Source organism: Coenobita brevimanus, chromosome 57 (assembly GCF_032717465.1).
Source record: "Coenobita brevimanus isolate Jiangsu-jjx chromosome 57, ASM3271746v2, whole genome shotgun sequence".
Taxonomy (NCBI): domain Eukaryota; kingdom Metazoa; phylum Arthropoda; class Malacostraca; order Decapoda; family Coenobitidae; genus Coenobita; species Coenobita brevimanus.
In genome coordinates, this window is record NC_137010.1 from 39,823,988 (window position 1) to 39,836,487 (window position 12,500).

General features: G+C 38.9%; 1 protein-coding gene and 1 pseudogene across 1 annotated transcript in view; one reads left to right on the top strand and one right to left on the bottom strand.

Moving 5' to 3' along the window:
- Window positions 1-1,604, top strand: part of LOC145401969 (calcitonin gene-related peptide type 1 receptor-like) — a 160,552-nt pseudogene extending 158,948 nt beyond the window's left edge.
- Window positions 1,605-1,980: 376 nt separating this feature from the next.
- The window catches only part of LOC145401970 (calcitonin gene-related peptide type 1 receptor-like), a 175,720-nt gene continuing 165,200 nt past the window's right edge, over window positions 1,981-12,500 (bottom strand). The window contains exons 12-13 of the mRNA XM_080274073.1: window positions 2,229-2,356; window positions 1,981-1,992 (exon numbers count right to left, since the gene is read on the bottom strand). Coding sequence (XP_080130199.1) covers window positions 1,981-1,992; window positions 2,229-2,356 — 140 coding nt within the window. The remainder of the gene's footprint in view (window positions 1,993-2,228; window positions 2,357-12,500) is intronic.

The following is a 12,500-nucleotide window of genomic DNA, read 5'->3' on the forward strand; positions in this document are numbered from 1 at the left end:
GTCTTGACCATCCCATGGGTTAACCGAGACAATTTCCAACACTTTAACTTCTAGAATGTTTCCCACCAGAACTAAATGAAGACAGTTTAATGCGTCAGTCGAAGGTATAAGTTTTTCTGTATGGATGCAATGTTTCTGTTTATATTATAGTGTATATAACCCAAACAAGTCTGTTAAATCATAATGTAAATATTCTTGAACATTATAATAAAGCAATTTTTGTGTCGAAAAAATGTTACGATGCAATATAATCTTGTAAATATAATCGTACAGTCCCGTCAAAACTTCCTCTACAATACTGTGGGTCTGAAGTAATGAACATATTATATGCTAACACTCTCAGACTCCTACACTCACTCTAAGCAAGATTAAATACTAGAGTTGTTCCGCATATAGAGGGTTAATGATGTCAGTATTCCGTGGCATACTTTTCTAGATAAATATGTTTGATGTTAGGTGAAAAAGATTATTGGAGTTTATCCTAGCATGAGAGGCTGGATTAGTTCAGGAAGGTGTGATTGGATCTGGACACTGTAGAGGACACTGTAAGGGAACTATTGGCCGCAACTGTACATATCAAGCTTCTAAGGCCAGCATTTGTGTGGGCTAAGGTAGTTTCATGGCGCCTCTTCCTAACTATATCCTTCATACTCTAACATGGCCTGAAATTGACATTTCCCCGTCTTGAATGCAGAGTTATAACAATGGACTAACACTATATTACAATGCTAGTCATGAAGAAGTGTTGTTAAGAAAATGTAGAGACATATAACTGTCTTTTTTTCTGTCACTGAACTATGTGAACAAAGCTGCAAGAGAACGTAAATCTGGGACAAGTTAAGGTGAAAGGAGTATAGTCTGAGTACCGTGCATATTATTCTCTTTTATGTTATTTTGACAAAGTATGTCTGTATTAGTAAATATAAATAATACTAGAAAATATCAATATATGTAAATCAATTCACTAAAGAAAATGCGTTTGGAAGCGTACCAAGCTCGTGAGAATACTGGTGTACGAGATGTATAAATATGGACCCAAGATGGCGAGGGTGGCCAGACATACACTATTTGGCCATATGCTTTTCATACGCACTAACAGAAGGCCATATCTTGGCTTACACTTCAAGAGGATCATAATTCTTAAACTATTCTCCTGCATATAAGATAATGGGAATATGATGGCAGTGATGATGATGATGATGAAGATTATGACAGAAATGATGATAATTGTTGATGATGATGTTGATGGTAATAATAGACAAATTTGGTCTTCACTGCTTATGTTAATCAGATGGGAGGATGACTGAAAACGTGATCACAGAGAAAACGAGAGAGAGAGAGAGGGAGAGAGAGAGAGAGATAACAGTGAACGTAAAGTGTGCTAGTGTTGTGTGTGTGTGTGTGTGTGTGTGCGTGTGTGTGTGTGTGTGTGGGTGTGTGATGAGGCAGTGTGAGGTGGTCCTATGATCTGTGACCGTGTGAGATGTGGCAATATGACGTGTGAAATGAAGCAGTGTGAGGTGTGGCAGTGTGGGCGTGGCAGTGTGAGGGATAGCAGTGTGACATGCAGCAGTGCGAGTTGTGACAGTGTGAGGAGTGTGTGATGTGTGGTGGTGTGAGATGTGGCAGTATGAAGTGTGTGTGATGTGCAGTGACGTGAGGTGTGACTGTGTGAGGTATGTTTGAGGTGTGGCAGTGTGAGGTGTGGCTGTTTGACGTTTAGCAGTGTCTCCCTCACAATGGCTTTTCTGCTTCCCTGCATTCCTCATTGGCCCATCTTAGTCGGTTCCTTCTCTCTCTCTCTCTCTCTCTCTCTCTCTCTCTCTCTCTCTCTCTCTCTCTCACACACACACACACACACACACACACACACACATACTCACACACACACTGCTGCATCTCACACTTGCACCACACACTGCCACAACCTCGAGTAGCCTACAACTTCCCAATGCCACAACACACGCTCTCTTTACCTCATTACATCATACACTGCCACACCACACATTGACACACCTTATACACATTCTAGAGTCACTCCACACTCTGCCTCACCTCATACACACCTTTGAGTTACACCACAATCTACCACACGTCACACCACCATATTAAACACTATCACAACACACTGCCTTACGTAGCACACGCTACCACAACACACACGCTTATATCACCACACAGTACCACACCACTTACTACCACTACGCACAGTACCTCATCCCACTCACACAACACACTGTCACACCAAACACTACCACACCGCACTCTCTCACAACATACACTACCAAATCACCCACTACCACTTCACACTCTGCCACATCAAACTTTACCGTGACCCACATTGCAGCACCGCACACTGTAATACCAGACACTATCACAACATACTCAACTACGTCACAAACTGCCACACCTCACACACACACATCTCAGTCTCACCTCACACCGCCACATCTCCCGTTTTCCTAAGGCACACATTTTTTTTTTTTTTTTACCACTCTGTACACATTAATTTCAAGAAACATAATACACACTTCATGCATTTCAGCCGTTCTTCAGTGCATTATTAAAGACAACAGGATGTCTTATTTACGATGAAATTTACTGAAGCCAGAATGAATGTTTAGCGAGTAATAATCACAAGCTAAGGCAGATCTGATAACTGATATTATTCTGATCTCGTTTGTACATGTATACGAATAAATGTTTTACTGTTACTGGTTTGTTACTTTAATATCCCTGTGATGATCCCATGCACCACACTTAAAAGACACAGACAAGATGATAATGTACTTATTTTTATTACTATTATTATTATTATTATTATTATTATTATTATTATTATTATTATTATTACCAGTCACCTCATAAAGTAAGAGGAAGGTGTTTTGATCACTGGGATCAATAGGTGTCTGTCCGTTGAGTTGGGCGGCAGGGCGGTTGGCCGGGCATAAAGATTTCGTTTCTAGGCCAGTACTCAGAAAGTATTCACAAGAGTCATGAAATTTCACATAGTTATGTGTCTTATAGTGAACTGGTGCCTTTTGATTGATAGGATGCTGTGTCTTAAGAAGTTTTTGAAAATAATGAAAAGTAAAAAAAAAAAAAAAAAATCCAGAGATTTCGGTGCAACCTGTACAAGTAATCTGAAAGGCCCAGGTCATGTGTCCTCAAGACGTTCTCCTTACGCACACCTTTAAAAGAAATGATTGAGGCGGTGAGGGCCGTTATGTGCTTGGTTAGGTGTGCAGGGAGGTGGGGGGTATGTGCTTGGTCAGATGGATGGTTGCAACAGCGTAGCATTGCCTGCTTTTTTTATTATTTTTATCAATCCAGAGAAGTAGGATGGTATCATTTTCAGCAACCCTCCCTATACGGTTTGGCTATACTTAGGCTGTGTGTGTGTGTGTGTGTGTGTGTGTGTGTGTGTGTGTGTGTGTGTGTGTGTGTGTGTGTGTGTGTGTGTGTGTGCATGCGCGCTTTGACTCCTCCTAGGCTATTTAATGGATTTGAATGAAACTTCCCAGCTGAGTTCGTCGGGTTCAGGAAAAGTTTTTCACACTAGACAGATTCCTAACCACGATTTTTATGGCGTTTCAGCCTCCCCTATCCAAATATATAATTATCAAAGTGAAGGGAGGGCAGACATGAGTTTGATATCTTAGTACATGATGTACAATGGACTCTCATCCATAATGTGACATTTGAGGAGCGTGACCTCACCCTCATTGTTTCAGCGCTCCCCCTCCCAAAAATAAAAACGATCAGAAATGGGGACAATATTAGAAAGGAGCATTACAAGCGAATTTGTCTGGTTCATCCAATAGTCTTCCATTATATACAGATTTTCACCCTTGACTTCTATGGGGGTCAGCCCCCTTTCACCTAACCAAAAATTCTCAGAAAAAGTGAAAGGAGGACATATGGCTTTGATATATTAGTAGCCTACAAGTTGTGCGATGGGTTCTCATCCGTAATGCGATATTTGGAGAGTGTGAACCCCAGTGATTCCTGGGGGGTCAGCCTCCTTTCAAAAATAAAAAGATCAGAAGTACGGGAAAGTGAGCAGATGGATTTCAACGATTTTGTCATACATATTACAGGATTAGGTATGCAGTTTCCATTTTTTCCTCTGAATGTACAAGAAGAAACTGTACATCGATATTAAGGGAGCGTGACTCCCCCCTCCCCCCCATGATTCATGGGGTGGTTAACCGCTACAAAAAAAAAAAAAATAAAATAAAATCGGAAATAGGAGAAAGATCTCAGTGAAACATTCTAGGAGAGTTCGTCTGCTTACGCAGCAGGTTTTCCACTACATCCAGTTTTTCTGTCATTATTTTTATGGGGATCACCCTCCACACCAGATTACGAACTCTCTGAAATAGTGAAAGGAGGGCATCTATGGCTTCGACTTGTTAGTGTATGTTGTACAATAGACTCTCAGCCATAATGCAATATTTGCGAAACATGATCACCAAAATGATTCTTAGACGGGTCAGTCCCTCTCCCAGTAATATAAATGGCCAGAAAAAGGGAAAAATTTGAATGACATTTCCCAAGTAAGTCCGTTTGGTTACTGGAAAGGTCTTCTATTATATACAATTTTCCATCCATGATTTTTTAAGGGGTCAGCCACCCTTAGGAAATTAAAAAGTCTATGAATCTGTGTACGGAGTACAGATATGACTTCGATATCTTAGTTCATGGTGTACAATGGACTCTTACCTGTAATGCGATATATGAGGACAATGACCCTCCCACTGATTCTTGGGGAAGCAGCCCCCCTCCCCCCCAAAAAAAAAGAAAAACAATCAGCAAGAGGGGAAAGTGTACACATGCATTTCAGTGGAATCGGCATACATATCGCAGGATGGGGTATGCTGTTTCCATAATTATTTTTTCTGAATACACAGGAAGAAATTGCACATCAAGGTCATTATTATTATTATTATTATTATTATTATTATTATTACTGCCATCATCATCATCATCATCATCATCATCATCATTATTATTATTATTATTATTATTATTATTACAATTATGATTGTATAGTGATAGATTATATAGTTCTAGTTTTCGATGGCAACAGATGAGTGGCAGCCAAATTGCTTCCTCTAACACAGAAAACCACATACCCTGGTGGGTGATATCATATTACCAGCAGATGAACTCATGGTGGTCTAGTGGGGTCAGGCGGTTCAACGGGATGCGGCCCATAGGAGCTGAAGTTGAAGGGACTGATGGTGTTTATTGTTCACATAATGCCGCTGAGGGAAGAGCAACTCGTCATTGTCTCCATAAATATCTGCAATGAGTATCCTCTGCAATGAGCAGTCCTCTCATCCCTTTCCTCTCCAAGTCTCAAATACAAGCCTCATCGGGTAGTCGTAATCTCAGGGGCTGTCATCCTCACTCTGTCTATATCACTGCCAGTCGCCTCCACACTTATTAATGCAGTGTGGCCAGACACGGCGAAGTGAATAAATATCGAGTTTGGCTTCAATATTCATTCAGTATTATTTGGAAAGAAGAAATTCTCAGGCCTTAAGCCTTCAGTTCTTTCTCTTTTGCATAAACCAGCCTAGTGTGCCCTCCCCCCTACACTCAGACACGGGGAGAGTAATATGGGATTGCTTGTAACTCTTTAATAATAATAATAATAATAATAATAATAATAACAATAATAATCTATCAATATCTATATACCTAGGCAGCTTCCCCCAAGGAAAGGGAGGTACCCGAGACAGGACGACACACTCCCAATTTCCTCATCCACTCAAATACATTCTTTTGTACCTTAGCCCCAAGCGGAGAAGGGACAGATCCTCACCGCACCACACCGCACAGTACAATCAGTGACATCCGCAGCAGGGCCCAACAGCAGAGTTGGTTTACCCCTGCCACATCATAATAGACCCATCCCCTTACGGGCACCTGACCTGATCAGCTGATCAGATCAGCTGAATAATAAAAATAATAATAATAATAATAATAATAATAATAATAATAATAATAATAACAATAATAGTAATGATAAAAATAGTAAGAAAAATATGAGTATTAATAATAATAATAACAGTAATAATAATAGCAAATAAAACAACATTGACAACAACGACAACATTAATATAATGATAATAATGATACTACTACTACTACTACTACTACTACTACTACTACTACTACTACTATACTACTACTACTACTACTTCTACTACTACTACTATTATTATTAAAAATACAAATAATACTAATACTAATACTAATAATAATGATAATAATAATAATAATAATAATAATAATAATAATATTAATAATAATTATCTATCTATTTATAGTCGGACGCCCTAATCCCGCAAAGGGTGGCCGCGAACAAAACGCCTCCAAGTAGCTCTGTCACCCACCATTTGACTGCCCTTCCCCCAACTCACTCCCCCCTCCCTCATATACCTCACAACTCCATCCATCCACCTCATCCTCGGTCTCCCCCTCCCTCTCCCTCCCTCCACTTCACCTACATACACCGTCTTATTATTATGACGATGATGACTGACATAATAATAATAATAATAATAATAATAATAATAATAATAATAGTAACAATAATAATAATAATAATAATAATAATAGCAAATTCTTCTTCTTCTTCTTCTTCTTCTTATTATTATTATTATTATTATTATTATTATAAGCAACATTGGGTCTGGTTAGTACTTGGATGGGTGACCGCCTAGGAACACCAGATGCTGTTGGCATAACGTTCTCCCTACGTGTCAAGTGGGGTTGGTGGAGGATTAGTGCCCCTCCCTATAAAACAATTAACTCTAAGCCCTTGGCCACCCCATTTGGGATACATGGCGTCTGGCAATGAATGAATGAATGAATGATTATTATTATTATTATTATTATTATTATTAATAAGCCTCCTACCCACCTATACACGAGGAGGCATAAGTGCTTGGTCTGTCCGTACGTGCGTGCGTGGGTCCGTGCATCCGTAACACCATTTTGGCAGCGATATCTCCTGAACCCATCAACGGATATCCACCAAACTTTTGTCAGTGATGTAGTATGAGGAGATGATGAACTGTTTAGGTCAGCTAGGTCAAGGGGTCAAAGGTCAAGGTCATATGGGGTCGATTTAGTTTATCTTTGGGGGCGCGATATCTCCTGAACCCCTCGACGGATTTCGACCAAACATTTGTCAGTGATACAGTAAGGAAGGACGATAGACTGATTGGGTCAGCAAGGTCAAGGAGTCAAAGGTCAAGGTCATATGGGTGTGGGCGCAATATCTCCTGAACCCCTCGATGGCTTTTGACCTAACTTTTGTCAGTGATACAGTATGAATGTACAATGAAGTGACTAGGTCAGCAAGGTCAGAGGGTCAAAGGCCAAGGTCATATCGTGACGAGTTACTTTATCTTTAGTCTCATACCAACAAACAATGAACCTGTCATGAAGGTTGTATGGCGAGTCCGTGGCAAGGCTTGGCGGAGACATACTGAGTGTCGCTTGGCATCAATGGCTCGGGGCTCCAGTTCTCTGCGTTTCATTATTATCGGCTGCCTTGGTAATGTTTTTGCCCGCGTCTGTGTGTGTGTGTGTGTGTGTGTGTGTGTGTGTGTGTGTGTGTGTGTGTGTGTGTGTGTGTGTGTGTGTGTGTGTGTGTGTGTGTGTGTGTGTGTGAGACCATTATGTCTCATGAACAGCTTGAGCTATCAACATGAAACCTTAACTGTATCAAGATGTGGCCAAAATCTTGGACCAGTTCGATAATGGGCACTCGGGGTCAAGGTCATGGTTGCCAAAATGACAGCCAAAGGTCAACTAGTTATTATCACCAGCTTTAGCCCCATTATATCTCATGAAAGGCTTGAGCTATCAACATGAAACCTTCAGGGTCTCAAGATATGGCCAAAATCTTGGACGAGTTCGAAGATGAGCACTCGGGGTCAGTATTCTGGCTGGTGATTAGCATTCGGCTCCCAAAAGCATTTCTTTTATTATTATTATTATTATTATTATTATTATTATTATTATTATTATTATTATTATTATTATTATTATTATTATTATTATTATTATTATTATTTTCAATCCAAAGAGGCAATATGATATTTCTGGAACCCCGCCCCATACCGTTGCGCGAGATTCATCTTGTGTGTGTGTGTGTGTGTGTGTGTGTGTGTGTGTGTGTGTGTGTGTGTGTGTGTGTGTGTGTGTGTGTGTGTGTGTGTGTGTGTGTGTGTGTGTGTGTGTGTGTGTGTGTGTGTGTGTGTGTGTGTGTGTGTGTGTGTGTGTGTGTGTGTGTGTGTGTTTTCTTACCTTACCTAACTGTTCTTACCTAATTGTATCTTTACAGGAACGAGTCAAGCTCGTACTGTCCCGTGTCTTGAACCATTTATAATGTACATATCCTTAAATTTATGAATTTTTTTGGTACACACTATTTCATTTGGTAGCGCATTCCAGTGATCAATTGCCCTATTTGGGAAGCTATATTTCCCTACGTCTTTATCGCCTCTCTATTAATGCAGTTTTTTGCAGTGTCCTCTTGCTGATGCATCCCCATTGGTTATGTAATTATTTATGTCTATTTTCTTCTTCCCTGATATATATTTATATAACATAATCATGTCTCCTCTCCTCCTTCTCTCCTGTAGTGTAGGTAGATTCAGATTTTCTAGTATTTCGTTGTAACTTAGATCCCTTAAGCTTGGTACCCATCTTGTAGCAGCCCTTTGAACCTTTTCAATCTTATCTATGTGTTTTTTGAGATGAGGACTGCAGACTACTGACGCATACTCCAGGACTGGTCTAATGAATGATGTTATTATTTTTCTCAGCATGTCTTCATTTATGTATGTGAATGGTATTCTCATATATGCAAGCAGTGTATACATGTTCCGTACCTTCTCACCGATGTGGTCAGCCGGAGAAAGTCTGTTATTAATCATCACACCTAGGTCCTTCTCTCTTTCTGATGTGTGTAGGGTATTATTTCCTAATTTATAATCCCAATCAGGTTTTTTTGCACTTTTACCAAACTTGACTGCATGACACTTGTCCACATTAAAATCCATTTGCCATGTATTGCTCCATTCATGAAGTTTATTTAATTCTTCTTGTAGCTCTTTGCGAGAGTCTGCATTAGTAATTCTCCTTTGTATTTTTGCATCATCAGCAAACATATTTAGATAGCTTTCATTTCCAATGTTGCTATCTATATCATTTATATACACTAAAAACATAATTGGTGTCAGCATTGAGCCCTGTGGAACTTCGCTAGTCACTTCCCTCCATGATCAGTAATTTCCCCTTAGTTCTCTTCTCATTTCCCTTTTTTTGAGAAAATCTTGCATCCAACAATACAGTTTGCCTTGGATTCCTCTTTGATGGTACAGTTTCCATAAAAGTCTTCGGTGTGGTACTCTGTCAAATGTATTCTTCAAATCTAAATAGATACTGTCCACCCATCCTTCTCTTTTCTGTAATGTTTCTGTTACTCTATCATAGTAGCTCAACAGATTAGTAACACATGATTTTCCATTTCTGAAACCAAACTATCTTTCTGTTATCATATTGTGTTCTTCTAGATGATTTTCCCAAACTTTTCTTGTCAGCTTTTCTAATTCCTTGCTTACAACACTGGTTAGTGATACTGGTTGGTAGTTGAGTGGATTTTGTCTATTCCCTTTCTTGAATCAGGGAACAATGTTTGCTTTCTTCCAAATATCAGGTAGTTTAACATGTCCCAAGGATTCCTTGAAAATTAAAGATAATGGTTTACTTAACTCCTTTGCACATTCACGTAGCACCCAACATGAATTTTCATCAGGACCATTTGCTTTCCTTTGTCTAATTTATTTATGTCCTCCTGTATTTCTTTTTCTGATAATTGTATATCTGGTAATATGTGTGGGCATGCATGTTCCATATCACCTCTCTCAAAATTATTTTCTTCTGTAAAAACTGATGGGAAATTCTTATTTAGTGATTCACAATTATCCTTCTCTTGTGTATAGGTGATTCCTTTATCTGTAATGGATTGTATTTTATCTTTTACTTTGGTTTTGCATCTGATGTAGCTGTAAAATAGCTTCAGTTGATCACTACTTTTATTTATGATATCCTCCTCAAACTGTCTTTGGGCTTCCCTCCTTATTCTTGTATAATCATTTCTTGCCTGTTTACAGTTGTTATATGCCCTTTCACTATTGTGTCTTCTGTATCTGTTCCACAACAATTCTCTTTCTTCTTTTGATTTTTTACATTCTGTATTAAACCATTTCTTTATTTTCTTTTCTGCCTCTTTGTGCTGTGGGATGTACTTCTGGACTCCTGTTTCATAAAGTTCACAGAAATTTTTATATATAACATTTAAATCTTGTCCTCTAAGCTCCTTTTCCCAATCTATTTCTAAGAAGTACTTCTTTAGGTCATGGTAGTTTCCCTTTTTACAATTCGGCTCTTTTTGAAACTTTCATTGCTGTTAACTATGTCATATGCAATACTGAAGTTGGAGTTTAGTACTGCGTGGTCGCTTTTGCCGAATGGAGGGTGATACATTAAAATGTTAATATTGTTTTCTTGCCTAGTAAATATAAGATCAAGTACTGAGGATACATCAAGTCCTCTTTTTCTGGTGCTTTCCCTTACATGTTGCGTTAGGAAAAACTCCTGCACGAGATCCAGGAGCTTTTGGTCCCAGCAGCTTTCTTGGCTTATTATATCTAGAGTATTCCAATTTATATTTGTATTAAAATCTCCAGTTAGTAAAATTCTTTCCCATTTCTCCTCCATTCTGTGTAGTAATGCTCTTAAACTCTGAATTGTACTCTCTGCCAGATCCTCATATGCGCCTCTTTCCCATGTGTTTGATCTGGGTGGCATGTATAAATTTGCTACAATTACTTTCCCTTCAAATGTATTGATCTCTACTGCAATCAGTTCTACTTGTAAGGGTATATCTAGTTCTATTTTTTTTACTTTTAGATTTTCCATTGTTAATATAATTCCTCCTCCTTTTTCTTAAGTTCCTATCTCTTCTCCATATACTGTATTGTATTCCTCTGAGTTTCGGATGTCATTTGATATCCTTGATCTCTATTTTGTTCAGTTAGGCATATTATATATGGATAATTTTCTCTGATGTAATCATTCATCTCTAAAAATTTAGATACCATTCCATCTACATTTGAGTACATCAACTTAATCATCTTGTTTACATACTTGTCTTGACTTGGGTCTAGTACCTTCCTTCTTTTTATTCCCTCCTGGTTATGTACCACTTTTGAATCTGTGTGTGTGTGTGTGTGTGTGTGTGTGTGTGTGTGTGTGTGTGTGTGTGCTTTAATTTCTCGTAGGCCATTTTATGAATCTGAATGAAACTTTCCAGGTGAGTTTGACTGGTCTCTGAGAAGGTCTTCCACTACATCTAATTTTCCAGAAACGATTTTCAGGGGGGTCACCCACCCCTCACCTAACTAAAAATTATCAGAAATATTGAAAAAAAAAGGCAGATATGACTTTGACACCTTAGTACATGTTGAACAGTGGGCTTTCAAGCGTAATATGATGTTAGGGGGCGTGACCCCTCCAATGATTCCTAGGGGGTCAGCCCCTTTCCAAAAATTAAAAAAGATCAGAAATGAGGAAAGATTTGAATGAAGCTTTCCAGGTGAGTTCGTCTGGTTACTGGGAGGGTCTTCCACTACATATTATTTTTAAATCATAAATGTCAGGGGGATCGCTCCTAACACAACAAAAAATTATCAGAAATAGTGAAAGGAGGGCAGATATGGTTCTCATATCGTAGCATATGTTCTACAATGGGTTGTCATCCGTAATGCGACATATGGGCAGCGTGAATCCCCAATTATTCTTGGAGGGAGTCAGCCCGCATCCCAAATACAAAAATAATCGAGAACAGAGGAACGTAGTCACATGGATTTCAACGAAATCGGCATACAAATGGCAGGGTTGGGTATGCTGTTTCCATGTTTTCTATGACTACACAGGAAGAAACTGCACATCTATTTTATTATTATTATTATTAGTAGTAGTAGTAGTAGTACTAGTCGTAGTAGTATCATTGTTATTACTATCATTTTTATTATTCTTATTCTTATAATAATAATAATAATTATAATAATAATATCAATAATAATTATTATTATTATTACTTAGAAAGAGAGTGGTGTGTAACGTGAATCCCCTAATCCTCTTCGATGTCCTAATGCATCACGAATGGCCTGGGATCTGCACTTCTCCCCCAAAACCCTAACACCCTTCCACCCCTAGGCCCAAGCGTGAAGCACTGGGTGAGGACTGGCTGCTTCCCTAGTGACAGACAGTGGTGTTAATTGTCCTACGGATCAATTGCCCTTCAGATGCCATAGAACTCAGCTTGGATATGTACAAAGGAGTTGCCTTCTAATATCAGGCTTGTACAATCACGAAGTCATAAAACACAAATATCAAGGAATAACCGC